The 21,064-nt window shown below is 42.8% G+C and overlaps 1 protein-coding gene and 1 non-coding gene across 2 annotated transcripts; both read right to left on the bottom strand.

Moving 5' to 3' along the window:
- Positions 1 to 2,192: 2,192 nt before the first annotated feature.
- Positions 2,193 to 2,264, bottom strand: trnaq-cug. The gene has a single exon. It is a non-coding gene; the product is annotated as a tRNA-Gln (tRNA).
- Positions 2,265 to 11,477: 9,213 nt separating this feature from the next.
- On the bottom strand, positions 11,478 to 20,630 carry LOC122547698 (CD276 antigen-like). Its single transcript, XM_043686295.1, has 4 exons — positions 20,504 to 20,630; positions 17,535 to 17,891; positions 14,083 to 14,367; positions 11,478 to 12,382 (listed from the first exon to the last, which is right to left on the bottom strand). Exons 1-4 carry the CDS (start codon positions 20,574 to 20,576, stop codon positions 12,225 to 12,227), a joined length of 873 nt encoding a protein of 290 aa, XP_043542230.1. The 5' UTR covers positions 20,577 to 20,630; the 3' UTR covers positions 11,478 to 12,224.
- Between the last annotated feature and the right edge of the window lie 434 nt (positions 20,631 to 21,064).

Genomic DNA, 21,064 nt, shown 5'->3' with positions numbered 1-21,064 from the left:
CAACCACTACAGCGGACAGTTGAAACTGACAACCGGAAGCGGCAGGGACAAGCCACTATAAACAGCGGAGGAAACATCAAAGAAGCGCTTCGCAGGAGGCTCCCAAGCACTGATGATGTCGCCTAGCCAGGGGACGAAACGTTTGCAACAAAAACTTCCAGCTCGGCGAACAGAACCACAACAACGAGCACCCGAGCTACAAATCTTCGTACAAACTTTGAATGGTAAGACTGACTTTTGAGGAGAGGTTGAATTTTTAGAATTACATTCGCACAATTCAGAAAAGTGGGAGGAGTCTCATAGAAACTTTAAAAGTTCTAACCAGACTGGACTGGGAAGGACAGATGTAGAAAATATGATCCTGATGACCAGGGAATCCAGAACTGAGGTCGCTGTGTACTGATATGGAATAAATCATTTAGAAGTGAGATGTGAAATTCTTCCCCCAGAGAATAATGAGTCTGTGGAATTCACTGCCATAGAAAGTGACTGTATGATTTTGAGAGGCAATTGGATATAGCACTTGGAGCTAAGAAGTTCAATATACTGTGAAGAAAAGCTGAAGCAGGTTATTGAGTTGGATGTTGAGAGTGTGTTGTTGGAAAAGCACGGCAGGTCAGGCAACATCTGAGGAGCAGGAGAGTCGACGTTTTGGGCTGGAGCCCTTCATCAGGAATGAGGCTGGGAACCTCTGGGGTGGAGAAATAAATGGAAGGGGGGTGGGGCGGGGGCTGGGGAGAAGGTAGCTGAACGTGCAATAGGTGGGTGGAGATGGGGGTAAAGGTGATAGGTCAGAGAGGAGGGTGGAGCGGATAGGTGGGAAGGAGGATTGAAAGGTGATATAGGTCATGAGGGCAGTGCCGAGCTGGAAGATTGGAACTGGGATAAGGTGGGGGATGGGGAAATGAGGAAACTGGTGAAGTCCACATTGATCCCCTGGGGTTGAAGGGTCCCGGGTTGGAACATAAAGTGTTCTTCCTCCAGGCTTCAGGTGGTGAGGGAGTGGTGATGAAGGAGGCCCAGGACCTGCATGTCCTCGGCAGAGTGGGAGGGGGAGTTGAAATGTTTGGCCACGGGATGGTGTGGTTGATTGGTGCGGGTGTCCCAGAGATGTTCCCTAAAGCGTCCTGCGAGAAGGCACCCAGTCTCCTCAATATAGAGGAGACAGGGGAAGGGGAAGGGCACCTCCTCCCTCACCTCTGTCCAAGGCCCCAAAGGAGCCTCCCACATCCATCAAAGTTTCACCTGCACTTCCACACATGTCATTTATTGCATCTGTTGCTCCCGATGCAGTCTCCTCAATATAGAGGAGACTGCATCGGGAGCAACAGATGCAATAAATGACATGTGTGGAAGTGCAGGTGAAACTTTGATGGATGTGGGAGGCTCCTTTGGGGCCTTGGACAGAGGTGAGGGAGGAGGTGCCCTTCCCCTTCCCCTGTCTCCTTATTGAGTTGGATGTTTTCATGATCATAACGAATGGTGGAGTGGATCAAAGAGCTGAATGGCCTATTCCTGTTCCTAATTTCTGTGTTCCCATGTTTATTTATCCATTCATCTGCTATCCAGGCATCATCTACATCACCAAGACCTCACTGGTGAAGTGTGGCATTCCCATGGACACCTGGGAATCACTGACGGTCAAAAGTGGAGGAGCCTGAAGAAGGCACATTGGTCTGTACAGCCAGCTACAGACCCACCCTGAGTGTGGAAGGAGTTATCCTCCTTTGTGAGGGACTGCCAATGATGACGAGGGTCCGGTTATCACCTCTTGTTTTCACTTTTCCAAAGACAACAGGTCCCAAATTTACAATCATATAGTAACCATTGACATTAGACCAGATTTCTGCAGCAGCAACGCAACTGGCCTTACTCCCTCACTCTTTACCCAGACCATTTGCAAAAGTTGTTCCTTCAGTAAATTTGATCCAGCTTATAACCACTCCTACATCACAATTTTTTTTTAAAATCTCATGTAGCTTTTAATTCTTTTACATTATTTTAAATTGCCTGCTCCTTTGAATAGGAATCCTTCTGCCATGGAGATCACTATCTCTCCATTAGCGTTCATAATATATTTCCCCAGTAATCTCTCAATTGCGATACAGTTAATTTGCTAAAGGTGATTAAACTGAGTGTAATTAATGTTTCTCCCTTGAAAAGTTTGACTGCAGATTTGCAGCTAAAAGGTAAGGTTCCACCGAGATTTGAACTCGGATCGCTGGATTCAGAGTCCAGAGTGCTAACCATTACACCATGGAACCATGCAAACACGTTTGAGTTCGCTGTATAACAAGCATTGGCTGTACACACTCGGGGAACTCCCTTCCATTAACAGTAAAACCCAAGGTTCCTGCAGGACGGGCTTCCCCTCTGCTCGAACCCCGGGAGCGAGCCTCTCAGCTGGGGATTGATCACTCACTCACTCCCCCCGCTCCCCGGAGCTCAGTGGGGCACAGGGAAGGCAGAATATTCCGCCGTACTGAATGTCAGGAGTATCAGCTGATTGAGAGGGAAAAAAAAACCTCATGATGAACTGCCGTTAGTCACCAGACAGAAACCAAATTTCAGGAAGAAAGTGAGGAGTACAGATCTGGCGAGCAGAGTGGAGAGTGTGGATGGTGCTAGAAAAGTACAGCAGGTCAGGCAGCATCCGAGGGGCAGAAGAATCGACATTCAGGCAAGAGCCCTTCATCAGGAATTCAAGTTTCACTATCCGGAACAATACTGAGTAATTCTGAACTGTTTATATTAATACACACCAACATGTAAAGTAACAGCAGGTGTAGTGGAGCAGACCATTCGGCTCCTTGAGTCAATAAGATCACATTGCTAATGTGTTTGTGTTTTGAGCATTCCCAGTAAACTCTCATTCTCTTGCATGCCAGGACTGTCTGTCTGATGTAATACTCATGCCAGGACTGTCTGTCTGATGTGAAACTAGTTAAAATTTTAAAATATTTATCTTCTTACTTGTTACTGATAAGTGATTAATCGTCATAAAAACACGCAATGGAAGAGGATCAAGTGACATATGAAATTGCTTTGTCATTTCACGTAATGGCAGAAGGAAAACAAGTGACTCTGTGAAACTTCTTTGTCATCTGTCTGATTGGACAAGTACTGTACAGTGCAAAACTTTGCAAGAGTTTCAGGCAGATCTTGGCAAACGAACACATCCAGTAATTCTTCTGTTCCATTCTCCTTTTATTATCAATTCTAAAATGCAATTTATTTCAAGCTTGCTTACAGTCAAAGGCTGAACTCCTATATCTACGTGGGGGTGGGGATTGATTTCCAGAGCTACACAATCCTTTGAGTGAATGCCTTCCTCCTCATTCCAAATGGCCAAACATCATCCTGATGCTGTTGTTTGCAGTCCTCTGTTCCCCAGCCAAGGGCAAACAGCCTCATGGAATGTGCCCGATGTACAATAAACATTTCGATGGCCTCTCGTTCTTCTTAATTCCTCAGATTACTGGCCCATTCTCCTCAATCACTCTGAAAGAAAGTGGCCCTGGAGAAAGAACATCCAGTATCCATGGTCCTGCTCATGGTCTCCTGTGATCAGTAGACACTACAATCTGCAGATATTGAATTGACACAGGCAACTTCTGATTTGAATTTATAAGTATCTTTAACTGGACTTGCTGCACAAACGGTATTAGAGATAGCTCTTTAACAGGAGACCTTTTGGATAAATATTCAGCTGGTTAATCTGGAGCAAGCCAACAGAGTCATAGAGTCAGAGAGCTGTACAGTATGGAAACCAACACTTCGGTCCAACTTGTCCATGTCGACCAGATATCCTAAGTAAATCTAGTCCCATTTGCAAGCATTTGGCCCATATCCCACAAAATCTTTCATATTCATACACCCATCAGATGCCTTTTAATTCTCATAATTGGACCAGCCTCCACCACTTCTTCTGGCAGCTCAAAGTTGCCCATAGGTCTTTTTTAAATCTTTCGCTTCTGAACCTAAACCTATGCCTTCTAGTTTTGGAATCTCCTATCCTGGGGAAAAGATCTTGTCCATTTACCTGTGCCCCTCATGATTTTATAAACCTCTTAAAGGCCATCCCTCAGCCTCTGAAATTCTAAGAAAAACAGCCTCAGCCTGTTCAGCCTCGCCCTATAGCTCAAACCCTCCAGTACTGGCAACATCCTTGTAAATCTTTTCTGAATTCTTTCAAGTTTCACAACATCTTTCCTATTGCAGAGAGGCACAAATGGTTAACAGTATTCCAAAAGTGGCCTAACCAACATCCTGTACATCCGCAACATGACCTCCCAACTAATTTCCTCAATGCATTGACCCATAAAGGCAAGCATGCCAAACACCTTCTTCACTATCATATTACCCATGACTCAATTTTCAAGGAACTATGAACCTGCACTCAAAAGTCCCTTTGTTCAGTCACACTCCCCATCACCTTACTATTACGTTTATAAGTCCTGCCCTGGTGTACCTTTCCAAAATGCAGCACCGCACAGTTATCTAAATTAAACTCCACCTGTCGCACCTTAGACAATTGGCCCATCTGATCAAAATCCTATTGTACTCTGAGGTAGCCTTTTTCAATGTCCACATCACCTCCAATTTTGATGTCACCTGCAAACTTACTAACTATACCTTGTATGTTCACATCCAAAATACTTATATAAATGACGAAAAGCACTGATCCTTGTGACAGTCCACTGGTCACAGCCCTCCAGTCTGAAAAGCAACCCTCCACCAACACCCTGTGTCTTTTACCTTTGAGCCAATTCTGCATCTAAATGGATAGTTCTTTCTGTATTCCATGTGATCTAATTTTGCTAACTGGTCTACCATGCATTTACTCCATCCTGAATGTCAGGAATATCAGCTGATTAGGGAAAAAAAATCTCATGATGAACTGCTGTTAGTCACCAGACAGAAACCAATTACAGTCCCCATCATTTAAGTTTCACTGCCCAAAACACAACCGAGTAATTCTGAACTGTTTATTAATACACACCAACATGTAAAATAACAGCACATATAGTGGGGGAAGACCCCATTCGGCCCCTTGAGCCTGATCCTTGAGTTAATAAGATCACATTGCTGATGTGTTTGTGTTTTGAATTTCACGCTCCCATCTATTCCCAGTAAGCTCTCATTCCGTTGCATGCCAAGATTATCTGTCTGATGTAATACTACTCATCTTAAATAATGTTGATGAAACTAGTTAAAATTTTAAAATATTTATCTTCTTACTTGTTACTCATAAGTGATTAATCATGAGTCATAAAAACAGAGAAGATAAGAGAAGAAAATCAGGTGACCCTGTGAAACTGTTTTGCCAGTGATCTAGTTTGATGTATTTTACTGTAGTTACATGTATCTAGGTAAAGCACTTTGCAAGAGTTTCAGGCAGATAATAGTAAACAGGGACACATCCAGTCATTCCTCTGTTCCACTCTCCCACTGGATCCTCTTGTTATCAATTCTAAAATGCAATTTATTTCAAGCTTGCTTACAGTCAAAGGCTGAACTCCTATATCCATGTGGGGGTGGGGATTGATTTCCAGAGCTACACAATCCTTTGAGTGAATGCCTTCCTCCTCATTCCAAATGGCCAAACATCATCCTGATGCTGTTGTTTGCAGTCCTCTGTTCCCCAGCCAAGGGCAAACAGCCTCATGGAATGTGCCCAATGTACAATAAACATTTTGATGGCCTCTCGTTCTTCTTAATTCCTCAGATTACTGGCCCATTCTCCTCAATCACTCTGAAAGAAAGTGGCCCTGGAAAAAGAACATCCAGTATCCATGGTCCTGCTCATGGTCTCCTGTGATCAGTAGACACTACAATCTGCAGATATTGAATTGACACAGGCAACTTCTGATTTGAATTTATAAGTATCTTTAACTGGACTTGCTGCACAAACGGTATTAGAGATAGCTCTTTAACAGGAGACCTTTTGGATAAATATTCAGCTGGTTAATCTGGAGCAAGCCAACAGAGTCATAGAGTCAGAGAGCTGTACAGTATGGAAACCAACCCTTTGGTCCAACTTGTCCATGTGACCAGATATCCTAAATAAATCTAGTCCCATTTTCCAGCATTTAGCCCATATCCCTTGAAAGCCTTCATATTCATGTACCCATCCAGATGCCTTTTAAATGTCATAATTGTACCAGCCTCCACCACTTTCTTTGGCAGCTCAAAGTTGCCCCTTAGCACCCTTTTAAATCTTTTCCCTCACCTTAAATCTATGTTCTCTAGATTTGGACTCCTTGTTCATTTATCCCAGGCCTTCGTGATTTTATAAACTTATATAAGATCACCCCTCAGCTCCAACACTCCAGGGAAAAAAAGCCTCAGCCTATTCAGCCTCTCCCTATAGTTCAAGCCCTCCAACATTGGCAACATCCTTGTAAATCTTTTCTGAATTCTTTCAAGTTTCACAACATCTTTCCTTTAGGAGGGAGACCTGAACTGTACACAGTACTATATTCCAAAAGTGGCCTAACCAATTTCCTATAAAGCCTCAACATGATCTTCCAACTGGAGACTAAATGTACTGACCAATAAAGGCAAGCATGCCAAATGCCTTCTTCAGCATCCTGTTACCTGAGACTCAATTTTCAAGAAACCTATGAACCTGCATTCAAAGGTCTCTTTGTTCAGTAACACTCCCCAGCACCTAATCATTAAATATATAAGTCCTGCCCTGATGTACCTTTCCAAAATGCAGCACCTCACATTTATCTAAATTAAACTCTACCTGCTGCACCTCAGCCCATTGGCCTATCTAATCAAAATCCCATTGTAACCTCTGAGGTAACCTTCTTCGCTATCCACTACACCTCCAATTTTGATGTCATCTGCAAACTTACTAACTATACCTCTTATGCTCACTTCAAAATACTTATATAAATGATGAAAAGCAGTGAACCCACAGCAAATCTTGTAACACACCACTGGTCACAGGCCTCCAGTCTGAAAGGCAACCCTCCAGCACCAGCTTCTGCCTTCTACCTTTGAGCCAATTCTGTGTCCAAATGGCTAGTTCTCCCTTTATTTCATGTGATCTAGCCTTGCCATCCAGCCTACCATACCTTTTAAATATTGTAATTGTACCTGCCTGCACCACTTCCTCTGGCAACTCATTCCATACCCACATCCCCCTCTGCGTGGAAATGTTACCCCTTAGGTCCCTTTTAAATCTTTCCCCTCTAAAACCTCTGCCGTCTAGTTTTGAACTCCCCTTCCCTGGGGTAGAGAAACTATTTACCCCTTCCCTGGGGTAGAGAAACTATTTACCCAATCCATGCCCCTCATGATTTTATGAACCTCTATAAGGTCCCCCCTAGCATCCGACACGACAGGAGAAAACAACCCCAGCCTATTCAGCTGCTTGCTATAGCTCAGACCCCCCAACCCTGGCAACCAATGTTACCCTTTATTGCTTTATTTCAAAGTAAGCAAGATCTGCCAGACCCTGATATTGTTAAATTAAGCCTTGAAGTGTAATTGTGCCTAAATTCAGGAGAAGCCAGGACCCTGTCCTGCTATTTGCTCCCCCTACATCCCTCGCTTTGAAGAAATCCTTTAATTATTTAATTTTCTTCACTGAACAAAGTTAAAACTCACACAGCACCAGGTTATAGTCCAACAGGTTTACTTGGAAATACCAGCTTTCAGAGCGCCGAAAGCTAGTGCTTCCAAATAAACCTGTTGGACTATAACCTGGTGTTGTGTGATTTGTATCTCTGTCCACCCCTGTCCAATATCAGTACCTCCACATCTTCACTGATCAAGTCAGCCATCTATCACTGGTAATGTTCAGGAACACCCTGTGCCAAAAATTGCTGGGGGCCAACACTCAATTCTGCCCAGCAGGATGGGAGGAGCTAATTGCAAGCTTTCCAATAGTTCACTCAGGGGTAGGGGTGGGTGTCATTGAACAGCAGTTCAAAAGATTGCAGACGGGGATGGGAAGTCAGTCTGTGAAGGAGGTAGGGAGTAGACTCCATGGGCAGAACTTTCCCAGCCCCTGAACAATGTGGACAATGATGAGTCAGTTGGAAAAATATGGTGAGATTGGTCAAATTAGGTTTGTGATATCTAGAAAAGAGATTCCTTGCATTACCTGCATGCTGGCTTTGTGAAATAAAACAAAGAACTCCAAATGCTGGAAATCTGAAACCAAAACAGATATTGGTAGAGAAACTCAGCAAGACCAGTTGCATCTGTGGAGAGAAATCAGAGTCAGTATTTCAGGCCCTGTGACCGTTCTTCAGAACTGAATGCTTTGTGCAGGTCTTCAGTGCAGGTTACTGTTTCTGGGGTGGGAGATGAATGATTTTACAACAGTTTGGATCATTGGTGAGAGGACGTAATGTTGTTTGTACAATTCTTGTACAACTAAGAGTGTCAGTTGTTGACACAATGAAGAATTTGTTTCGCTTATACGCTAGAGGTGGGGTGACACCTGATGCACTGCTTGTAAAACCAACAGATGAAGATAGTTTGAGTCATTTCCTAATGAAGAAATCCCTCCGAATGGAAGATGAAAAATTGTTTCTAAGAATGGACTTCAGTGGTTAGGTCATGAGGAGGGATATACAATGAGGCCTGTTTTTGTTAGACATTGGAAGGTTAAGGGGTAATCTGGTCAAAGTCTTCAAGGTATTAACTAGATAGATAAGCCATTTTCCATTGTTTGGAGATTCTAGAACTCGGAGGCACAGCCTGAGAATTAGGGCCAGAACGGTCAGGAGATGTTAGGAAACAGTTTTACACACAAAGGGTGGGAGGGGTTTGGAACTCTCTTCCAGAAATTGCAGTGGATGCTGGATCAGTTGCTAATATTAAATCTTAGAGAGATGTGTTTTGTAAAGCAAAGATATAAAGGGATATGGGCTAAAGGCAGGTATATGGAGAGTTAGACCACAGAGTGACCATGTTTCTCATTGACATTGAAACAGACTCAAGGAACATTCTCCTGTTCCTATGTTCCTACATTGAAGGAATTGTTCTGTGGCACAGTATTGGCCTGACTTCAGTGATACAATCCCTCTGAGATGCAGATCAACATAACACCTCTTCAGAAACAGAAGAATGTGCATGAACTAACAACTTTCAAAGGAGCATACACCCGAGATAAGACATTTCTGAGTTCCCTTTGTTGTTGGTTAAGCATTCATAAAATCGATCTATTTGATTCATAAATCTTGGTGGTTGCAGGTCAAGTATATGGAGGATCCCACTGAGTTTTTAAGGAAAAACATTTCATACCTCCCTTTATTTTAAAATTATGCCACACTCTCCGTCTATTTCTGGAGTACACAACTGGGCCATTGCAAAATGCACCTGGTTCAATTTTCTAATTGGAGTGGCTGTTTCATTCCCTTAGTGTCCCAGGCTGGCATAGGAATAAATCAAGAGAAAAAAATACTCTTGTTTTTCAACGCTCCGCAGATGCTTTCTGTTTTCATTTTTGATTTCCAGGATTTGCAGCACTTTCCTTGTATTATTAAGGAATCTGAGCCTGGTTTGAGCTACCCAGTGAATATGGAGAGTTAATATTCCACCCAACAGCTCTGCTCACAGTTTCTAAACAAACAGCTTCTGCTGCTGCCCCACCCGCCTCCCAGCCCTGGAATGAGGCCATGTAGGAAAAGGAGAGGGTGGATCCTGTTGGTTGGTTCCCTGAGCAGACTGTCAAAGTCCTTTGGCAGAATGCCTCATCACCAGAACTTTCCAACAAGCTCCAAGACATTGCTTGGCTGGTGGTGAGAAGGGCACTGCCCGCACGCTGCCCTCATAACAGCTGTGGGATGGCGGTAGACTATGTGACACATTCCTTCTGGAATGTGCTCTTGAAAAGGGAGTCTGAAGGAAGATGCAGTGGTTTATTTATCGAGGTCCATCCCGAGCAGCTCCATGACACGGGACCTCATGCTCCACATTCCCCGAGATGCACATTGGGACAAACATCAACTGCACCTGGAGGACCATCAACTCGGTGAAAGACATTTTTTGTGTACAGTTCTGGTCACCATGCTACCAGAAGGATGTGGACATTTTGGAGAGGGTACAGAAAAGGTTTGCCAGGATGTTGCCTGGTATTGGGGATTTTAGCTCTAAAGAAAGTTGAATAGACTGTGTTTGTTTTCATCGGAACGCAGGAGTTGGGTGGTGGAGGGGGGTGATCTGATAGAAGCTTATAAGATTGCGAATGGTATGGATAGAGTGGAATGTGTTAGGCCTTTTCAAGGTGGAGGGGTCAATTACTAAGAATGTGAATTCAAGGTGCGAGGTGGGGGTGATGTTTAAAAGAGATGTGCGTGGCAAATTTTTCACACAAAAGGTGGAATACACTGCCAGTGAAGGTGCCAAAGAGAGACAAAAAATACTGCAGATGCTGGAATCCAAAATAGGCAGGAGGCTGGAAGAACACAGCAAGCCAGGCAGCATCAGGAGGTGGAGAAGTCAATGTTTTGGGTGTAACCCTTCTTCTGGTGATGGAAAGCAGACACAAAAGCAGCATTCAAAAAACACCTGGACAAATACATGAATAGGAAGGGAATAGAGGGATACAGATCCTGTAAGTGAAGGCAGTTTTAGTATGGAAGGGTAAAATGTGTCAGCGCAGGCTTGGAGGGCCAAAGGGCCTGTTCCTGTGCTGTATTGTTCTTTGTTCTGCCCGAAATTTGTTGGTCTTTCAGAACAAAGAGTTGAACTCAATTGAATGTTGCAGACTGGCACATTCCAAGGTCCAGGACTATGTGCTGAAGGACCCACTAAAGCTTGGAGCAATTAATTGAGGGCCCATTCTGTTATCAGACCCACATGTAAATATAGTCTTGTATATGTAAGGGAGATCTTTAGTTTGTTTGAATTGTCAATTCCAGTACTTATTTCTTTTCTTGATAGGCTACTGTATGGGATCGAACGGCATAACCACAAGGGGTTGTGAAAAATCTGTCACTTTAAAAAAGCTCACTTTATCCTGGATTTTTTTTAGCAAAAGGTATAAAGGCAGAGGAGCCAAAGTGGCAACTGGAGACAGCTTGAGTCAATGACTTTGATATTCTTTAATTTTGTTTACAGAGTTCTAACAACTGAAGGGGATTGGCCAGTTCACCCAGATCAGGCTTTCTCATTTTTTTTAAGCTGTAGCAGACAGAAGTTCTTTGGGTCCCAGAAGAGGAGGATCTTTTGTCAATGATTCCTAGCTGCTGCGTGTGAGAATCTGTGTCTGAATTTACCTTTTTGCCAAGGGTGTGTTTATGGGATGTCACTATGCTGGAACAGTTCATTAGTAATAGGTACTGTATCTATTATTCAGTTAAGTTTTCCAGTAGTTACATTATTCTAAATTCCACTTTCTTTTGTTTGTATTTTATCTATGGTCTTTAAATAAATTGCGTTTTGCTTAACGTCAAGTAGTTTGAATAGACACATCACATCTGGAGCACAGCACTTCACATCTATCTTTAAAATAAGAAAATAATTTAGGGTCTAGGCTATCTTCTTAAAATATTCTAAGGGGATCTGGTCTGGTCCATAACAGGGTGAGTGAGAAGCTGGTGGGATAGCCACACATCCAATTTTAGCAGCCCTAGCCAAAACAAAAAGCACCCAGTAATATAAATATACAGGAATGTAATCCCCAGCCAGCAGATTTATTTAAGAAGCATGGTTTCCAAAACCAAGGCAGCTGAGTAGAAGGAGATCATGCTCAGTTTAAAGCACTAGGCACACAAAGCACTACATTAACAACAGTACAGTTGTGGATTGTAATAACATTTTATTACATTTTATCAGAAGGTACTTATTATGCTCATATATAATGCCTTTAATTGGAATAAAATTTTAAGGCATTTCAATAAATCCATTTGAGCATCCCTTATTCAAAATCTCAAATCTGTGATTCTCCACTGTCTACCTCTTTTACCATCAGCTCCTGAGTACAACATTTCTTGCCTATCTTACTAAATCCATCAATTGCATACTCCTATGTCAAATTTCTCCTCAGTCTTGTGTGTCCCAAAGGGATCAACTCTCAGTTCAATACTGAGAGTTACTGATAAAATCCCCTTTCCTGGAATTGCTGGCATCTGATGAAAAGCTGTTTAAAGAGTTAAAAATGATGTCCAAAAATCTAGAAATGCAGCTATTCCATTGACTTTCAGGGCTGCGTGAGCCGAGCAGAAACTTTACACATTCTCTTCCTGAATATTCCATCATTTCACGCAGCAGAATTGTTTTTGTTCGATTTTCAACTGAAGGTGTTTTTGATACACAACTGTCACCAGAATTAAAATAACTATAAATTCAGTCAGAAGGAGAGAGACTGTAATCCACCATCGGGTTCTTGTACAAACTTCAGCAGTTTTCGTTTCTGTAAAAGAATGAAAGATAACCACTGAACATTGTAGCAGTAGTTTCAGTGCTAGTTTGTTTTTTCATTTGCTAATATTTTAAAATACACCCCATCATACCAAATTGATCATATTGATGGGTTTAGTTTAAGGTATTGTTTATAGATACTACAATACTTAAAAGGCATCTGGGGAGGTATATGAATAGGAAGGTTTAGAGCAATACAGGTCAAAATGCTGGCAAATAGGACTAGATTATGTTGGGATATCTGGGCGGCATGGATGAGTTGGACCAAAGGGTCTGTTTCTATGCTCTACATTTCTATGATTCTATGATTAAAATCAGGAACAAAGACAACTGCATTAATACAGCACCTTTAAATGTAGAAAACAAATCCCAAGGCACTTCAGATTGTACAATCAGCCAGAAAGGCACTTTGTATTTATGTTGTTTTTCATTATGAAAGCATATTTTCAGCTAACGAAGTGCTATTGATGTGCAATCACTTGTGATTTAGGAAATTCAGTGACCAATGTGCACACGGCAAGCTCCCACTAACAACGATTAGAGGATGACCAGATAACTCGTTTTTCTTAATGATGTTGTTTGAAGGATAACAACAACCAACACTTTGGGAATAACTTCCCTAGTTCCACTTCACAATAGTACCATGGGATCTCATTCATCTGTAGGAGGAAACAGCCTCAAAAGGGGTTTTGGCTTAATGTCTAAATCAAAATACAACATATCTGACAACTCAGCTCAGAATACTGTTTGGAACTATCAACGAAGATTTGCTGCTCAAAGCATTTGAGTGGTTTTGAATCACAACCGTCTATCACTGAAGCATGACTGACATCTGCAAAGAAATATTCGGGCGCATGGGTAAAGGATCATTGAGAGACATTGATTTAAACAGGTAGACCTAGGGAGGGAAATCCACTAGCAGCAATGCCGTAAGAAATTCATGGGCTTCCAGGATCCGCAGCAATGCAGAGCAAGGGAGGGACTTAAAACAAAGATGGAATCTTTAAATTGGAGGTACTGGGGTGACTAAAAACAGGTGAGCAAGTATAGAAGAGATGAGGACTAGCCACTAATTACCTAAACTACAGAGCACTAAAAGGAAGCTTGACATAAATGAGGAGTGCCCTCTTTTGAAAATAAAAGATAAAATTCTTGTATGATTGGCTTCAAAGTGAGTGAAGAATTTTGATAAACCAAGAATGAAAAATTGCAAAGCTAAAACTAAACAAGATGCAGCTGTTTAAGCTTCTAAAATGGAAAGCAATGTGGAACAGAAACATCTTTCCGAAATAGAACTGAAACTGCTTTTTATTTTTTAGAATGCCCCAGGGCAGTTTCTGACTAAACATCCCCCACCACCACAAACCATCTGGAACAAACTAGAAAAACTGAGGTGGCTTCCTTTCATTGGCTCAGTTAATTAGATGTAGAAGAGTTTGTGGAAAAGCCTATCTCCCAGAGCATGCTCCCGATCCTGCCTCTGCAAAAAAAAGAAAAATGGCCTGGAAATGAAAAGGAGCAAATAGACTGCCAGCTGAACTATTTTTAGCTCCTGTTTATCTCTGACCCAGACCCTAGTGGATGAGAGATATCCGACGTAGAGCACCCAAGATGGAGGGGTTCAGCATTGTGTTACAAAGGCATACCGGAGGTTGAGAGTACCAACAATAGAGGATACACAGGTTAACTTACCTACAGAAAGGCCAAATGTTCGAGAAACCGATTGATGTAGCACATCATTCATTAACTTAAAGGTATAGTTTGAACTTCTACTGGCATCAGTTATTTCCAGAATACTGTGCAGTGAGTATAGGCCATTGTCACTTTGTTGGTAATAAGTCTCAGACTGGGTAGAAATATCTTCATTTTCTCCATTGTGCCAAGATACAGAGGCCAGAGGATAACCTTGGGATTCGAATCTGAACACTGTCCCAGATGGTTGTAGTTGGATGTAAAAGTCAGGTTCCTTATAATATGCTGGAAAATAAAAACAACAAGTCAATCGAAACAAGAAATAGACTTGACAACATATTGTATTGATAGCTGTAATTAAACAATGCAGTGAAAACTATAAATGTTCAAAATTGTTAACTCCAAGTACAAACAGACCAGTGGCAGTAATTGCTGTTGTATTTAATTTATAACAAATATAGCTGAAGGTGGAAAATCCTACAATGTTGTTCTATTCATTTGTGGGACTTGGGCTTCACTGGCTGGCCAGCATTGATAGCCCACCTGAGAAGGTGGGAGTGAGCTGCCTTCTTGAATCGCTGCAGTCCACTTGCTGTGGGTTGACCCACAATGCTGGTAGGGAGGGAATTCCAGGATTTTGACCCGACTGTGAAGGAGCAGTGGTATATTTCCCAGTCAGGGTGGTGAGAGGCTTAGAGGGGAACTTGCAGATGGTGGTGTTCGCAAGTACCTGCTGCCCTTGACCTTCTAGAAGGAAGTGGTTGTGGTTTGGAAAGTGCTGCTTAAGGATTTCTGGTGAATTTCTGCAGTGCATCTTGTAGATAGTACACACTGCTGCTACTGAATGCTGGTGGTGGAGGGATTGAATGTTTGTTGATGTGGTGCCAATCATGTGGGTTGCAATGTCCTGGATGGTGTCGAGCTTCTTGAGTGTTTTTGGAGTTGCACCCATTCGGGCAAATGGGGAGTATTCCATCACTCTCCTGACTTGTGCCTTGTAGATGGTGGATAGACTTTGGGAGGAGGTGAGTTACCTGCTGTAGGATTCCTAGTCTCTGACCTGCTCTTGTAGCCACTGTGTTTAGGTGGTGAGTTCAGTTGAGTTTCTGGTCAATGGTGACCCCAAGGATGTTGACAGTGGGAGATTCAGTGATGGTAATACTGCTGAATGTCAAGGGGCGTTGGTTAGAGTATCTCTTATTGGTGATGGCCATTGTCTGGCATTGTGTGGCATAAATTGTACTTGCTACTTGTCGGCCCAAGCCTGGATATTGTCCAGCTCGTGCTGCATTTGAGCATGCACTGCTTCAGTAGCAGAGGAGTGGCGAATGGTGCTGAACACTGTGTAATCATCGGCGAATAACTTCACTTTTGATCTTATGAAGGAGGGAAGGTCATTAATGAAGCAGCTGAAGATTGTTGGGCTTAGGACACTGACTGACTCTCCATAACCACAACCATCTTCCTATCTGTCAGGTACGACATTAACCACCAGAGTGTTTGGCCCCTCACACCCATTGATTCCAGTTTTGGCAGGGCACCTTGATGCCACACTCAGTCGAATGCAGCCTTGATGTCAAGGGCTGTCCCTCTCCCCTCCCCTCACCTCTGGAATTCAACTCTTTTGTCCATGTTTGAACCAAGTCTGTAATGAGGTCAGGAGCTGAGTGACTCTGGCAAAACCCAAACTGGGCATCACTGAGCAGGTTATTGCTGAGCAGGTGAGGCTTGATAGCGCTGTTACTGACACCTTCCATCACTTTACTGATGATGGAGAGTAGACTGATGGGGTGGGACTTGGGTTGGATTTGTCATGCCTTTTGAGTACAGGATATACCTGAGCAGTTTTCCAGTGTTGTAACTGTACTGGAACAGCTTGGCAAGGGGAGCAGCAAGTTCTGGAGCACATGTCTTCAGTACCAATGCCGGAACGACATCAGGGCCCATTGCCTTTGTAGTATCTAGAGCCTCTAGCTGTTTCTTGATATCACATGGAATGAATCGAATTGGCTGGAGACTGGTATCTGTGATGCTGGGGACCACTGGAAGAACCGTAATGGATCATCCATTCGGCACTTCTGACTGAAGATTGTTGCAAATGCATAAGCCTCAACTTTTGCACTGATGTGCTGGGCTCCTCCATCATTGAGGATGGGGATATTTGTGGAGCATCCCCCTCCAGTGAGTTGTTTAATTGTCCACCACCATTCAGGACTGGATGTGGAAGGACTGCAGAGCTTAGAGCTGATCCGTTGCTTGTGGGGTCACTTAGCTCTGTCTGTCACTTACTGCTTATGCTGTTTGGCAAGCAGGTAGTCCTGTTTGGTGGCTTCACCAGGTTGACACCTCATCTTCAGGGTATACCTGGTGCTACTCCTGGCATACCCTCCTGCACTCTCCATTGAGCCAAGGTTGATCCCCTGGCTTGATGGAAATGGGGAGTGGGGAATAGCAGCAGCTGTTAAACAGAGATTTACAAAAGGAGAGTAGAGTGCTGTCCAGTTATTAACATGACAGTGAATGGCACCGAACATATGAATGAATTAGAGGTGGAGTATGGCACTCTTCCCCTGAATGGATTGACCATTCAATAGGGCCATGGCTGATCCAAATGCAGCTTCAACTCCATCACTCTCGCCAGCCCTGAACCTTTCGCCTCTTATTAAGAGACAATCTCAATCAAACAGAATTAAAGAACAATTCCTCATGAAATTAAAATGTTTTTGTGTGACTCAGCAGTCAGCAAGAGTCCACCCTGGGAGTCAACACTGCTGTTTTGGAAAGTGACTCAGTAACAATTTAAAGAGAGCAGCACAAAAACAAAAACAAATTTTGGATTTCGCTGCTTCTCCAGAGTGTCTCTGGATTAGCACCTTCTTTCCCAGAACTATTAGCTTCTGGATTGAATTTCTAGCACAAATGGATGTGTAAATGGGGAATCATAATTGAGTTTTCGCAAATAGAACTGATCACAGAATCCACAACATTCACCAAATTTTTTATCTTGAGATTTACAACATTATTGAAGCACATACTTCCTCTCTGCTTCTTGTCATTTTTTTCTCCTCCCGCTATCCTCGTGCCCCTGGAGAAGTTCAACTTATTGCTGAGGCAACGTGCTCTGCTATCAGCTCAAATTGTCATCATTAATCAGCTTGACCCTCATTTCTTTACTAACTGGGCTTCTCATTTATGCAGAGGTCACTTTTCAGCTAGATACCGGAGATATCAAAAGACAATTGGGTTCGGGAATAGCTAACAGGTGTGGCCATCCTCATTGAGATGTGGTGAGGTCAGGAATAGAGAGGAGTTAGACCTGCATAGTCTGAGTAATCTTCCTGGTCCATACACCGTGCCTTAGATAGGTAGACTCACTCAGCCATCTGGGGAGGCCAAGAAGTGGGATTTTAAATTTACAACTTCAAAGAACTAAAATGGACGCAAATACATACCTGCAAATATTAATGACATGGTGCCCCAGCCGCTTCCTAAATCACCACTAACAAAGCACTTGTATTGTCCAGCATCCTCTGATTTCACTTGGTCCAGCTTCAGTGAAGCATTCCCTCGTTTTAATTCCTCCATGAATAAGCTTGTTCTTCCGGAATACTGAGGGCTTTGGTGAGTCAGTTGCTCCTTTCCATAATAATAACTATACACAACGTCCTCAGTCTCAACACGTTGCCAATTGATAACCAGTCGTTTTAGAGATGGAGATCCATGCTGAATGGTAAAGTTACATCTTAGCACAACGTACTGGCCATAGACAGCAGTGACCACTGTGTCTGGGGTATGGACCTTAAACTCGACTGTGAATAAACAGAAATAGATTAGTAACAGCACGCAATAGACAATAGGTGCAAGAATAGGCCATTTGGCCCTTCCAGCCTGCACCACCATTCATTTTGATCATGGCTGATCATCCTTAATCAGTATCCTGTTCCTGCCTTATCTCCATAACCCTTGATTCCACTATCCTTGAGAGCTCTATCCAACTCTTTCTTAAACGAATTCAGAGACTGGGCCTCCACTGCCCTCTGGGGCAGAGCATTCCACACACCCAACACTCTCTGGGTGAAGAAGTTTCTCCTCATCTCTGTCCTAAATGGCCTATCCCTTATTTTTAAGCTGTGTCCTCTGGTTCGGGACTCACCCATCAGCGGAAACATGTTTCCTGCCTCCAGAGTGTCCAATCCTTTAATAATCTTATATGTCTCAATCAGATCCCCTCTCAGTCTTCTAAACTCAAGGACATACAAGTCCAGTCGCTCCAATCTTTAAACATAAGATAGTCCCGCCATTCCAGGAATTGACCTCGTGAACCTACGCTGCACTCCTTCAATAGCCAGAATGTCTTTCCTTAAATTTGGAGACTAGAACTGCACACAATATTCCAGGTGCGGTCTCACCAGGGCCTTGTACAGCTGCAGAAGAATCTCTTTGCTTCTATACTCAATCCCTCTTGTTATGAAGGCCAGCATGCTATTAGCTTTCTTCACTACCTACTGTACCTGCATGCTTGCCTTCATTAACTGGTGTCCAAGAACACCCAGATCTCTTTGTACTGCCCCTTTACCTAACTTGACTCCATTGAGGTAGTAGTCTGCCTTCCTGTTCTTGCCACCAAAGTGGATAACCATACATTTATCCACATTAAACTGCATCTGCCATGCATCTGTCCACTCACCTAACCTGTCCAGGTCACCCTGTAATCTCCTAACATCCTCCTCACATTTCACCCTGCCCCCTGCCACACAGCTTTGTATTATCAGCAAATTATCTAATGTTACAATTAATACTATCTTCTATATCATTAATATATATTGTAAAAAGCTGCTAATCCCTGCGGTACCCCACTGGTCACCGCCTGCCATTCCAAAAGGGAGCTGCTTATCACTACCCTTTGTTTCAAGATCATCTTGAATCTCATGATCAAGTATTTATTTTGATGGATGGTTCTGATTATGTAATAATAAATTATTTACAAAGTAAGAAAAAACATTGAAAGGAAATCTTGCATGTCATTATCCACAATTTCAATATCTTGAGGCTGGGGGGAGATATTGAGAGGGGAGCTTCCAGGGGAATGAAGGTAAATAGACTCAGGAGCAGCCCCTGCCCCCAGCCATGGTCCCCCTTGCTCAGGTTGGCCCCTTCCCCAAGAGCAGTGCTGTCAGTGAGGACAGCCCCTGCCACTAAGTGAGGGAAGCTCCACTTCACCAGCCAGCTGAAGTCACAGGTCACTTCTGACCATATGTGGGAACCTTATTTGGCCCCCGGACAATTAATCCATTGTCAAAACTTTAAAAATTACAACAGCGAGGCAAGAGAGGACAATAGGGAGGGTAAAGTGAGGTCTGCAGATGCTGGAGATCAGAGCTGGAAATGTGTTGCTGGAAAAGCGCAGCAGGTCAGGCAGCATCCAGGGAACAGGAGAATCGACGTTTCGGGCATAAGCCCTTCTTCAGGAATCCAGGAATCAATAGGGAGGGTAACCTCAACCACGTGCTAAAGCCATTTTTAAATAGGATGCCCAAAGCTGAAAGTCAATAAATCCACAAGCCTTAAGGCAGTAACTACACTTGCTCTAATACCACTGGGAGGAAAACCCAGCAATTCTTCAAAAGGGATATTGGGCAGTGAAGTTGCTTAAACACAGACTTTTCAATTCTGGGATCTATTTTATGAATCCAACCCAAGCTGAGAGAACGAGACAGTCTCCTCTGTAAAGACATTTTGTGACCAGCTTGGAGACTCTCACTCCAGTTCCCACTGGGCATGGAAACATAATACAAAGTTGTCCCTAAATTGGCAGTCTCACTCAAAAACCCATAATATGACTGAGGTCATTGCAAGAAGGACATCAGTCATCCACGAGTGAAGGATTGTGAGATTAGGCTGGAGGCCCATCACTGGGGCAACAATTCACTTGTGAAGCTGGTTTTATCCTGTCAAAGTGATCTGTACTGATTGCATTGAAATCAAAATGTTTTTTAAAAAACTAGAAAAAGTCAGCAGGTCTGGGATTTTTTTGTCAGCAACGTTTGGCTGTTTCACTTCCAAAGATGTTAACTGACTTGCTGAGTTATTTTCTCCCCCAGCAGTTCTGTTTCACTGCTGATTTCTCACATCCATGGTACTTTGCTTTTATGTTGAACAGAAAAACTGTACTTAAAAATGTACCCCCACAAAATCCAAAACTGATAACAAATTAACAATGGAATTGATCCAGATACTTCTCTCAAATATTTTGTACTTTTCAGTTTCATGCCTGTTGTTGGTCAGGGGAAAACCCTATTAAAATCACCTAACTTTACAAATAAAACTTATTGTTTTGATGCTTTGCTAACTGATGAAAAGAACACTTTAAATTGCACAGATTATTTATTAAAATGGAAAACAGTTTGTTTGAAAATCTTACCAACAGCTGTACTGTATCCAATTGTAAGAAAAATACCAAGCAGACTTCTCAAAATACTTTGATCACTTCTCATAATACTTTTTGAACTCCTTCTCCTGGAACCTGCTGAAACACAAGAACATCAACATTAGTGGAAACTCACCTATCACAACAAGACAACTTGATTACAACTAAAAAGAAACAGTTTACATTAATTGCCAAAACTGCTTTCACAGATGATTCTACTCCAATATCAACTGGGTTGAAAATACAATTCAAAATCCAGTGGACCATCAGTGGCTTGAGGGATAACTTGAAGTTAATCAGTTTCAAATACTTCTTGATGACAGCAGGTCAGGCAGCATCCATGGAGAGAGAGCAAGCTAATGTATCAAGTCTAGATGGCTCTTCGTCAGACTTCATCTCATGAAGAGTCTACATTAGACTGGTGCCGGAAAAGCACAGCAGTCAGGCATCATCTGAGGTGCAGGAAAATTGACGATTTGTGCAAAAGCCCTTCATCTTGCCCAAAACGTCAATTTTCCTGCTCCTTGGATGCTGCCTGACCTACTGTGCTTTTCC

Source organism: Chiloscyllium plagiosum, unplaced genomic scaffold, assembly GCF_004010195.1.
Source record: "Chiloscyllium plagiosum isolate BGI_BamShark_2017 unplaced genomic scaffold, ASM401019v2 scaf_5925, whole genome shotgun sequence".
NCBI classification, from domain to species: Eukaryota; Metazoa; Chordata; class Chondrichthyes; order Orectolobiformes; family Hemiscylliidae; genus Chiloscyllium; species Chiloscyllium plagiosum.
Note: the sequence above shows the minus strand (reverse complement) of the source record. Positions and strands in the feature narration are given on the sequence as shown.

Excerpts from the sequence above, each read along its gene's own strand:
- LOC122547698 (XM_043686295.1), bottom strand. The coding sequence starts at position 20,576 with ATGAGAAGTGATCAAAGTATTTTGAGAAGTCTGCTTGGTATTTTTCTT. Across the intron at positions 17,892-20,503 it reads TGGATACAGTACAGCTGTTG|TCGAGTTTAAGGTCCATACC; the intron begins GTAAGATTTTCA and ends GTTTATTCACAG. Across the intron at positions 14,368-17,534 it reads CATGTCATTAATATTTGCAG|CATATTATAAGGAACCTGAC; the intron begins GTATGTATTTGC and ends TTTATTTTCCAG.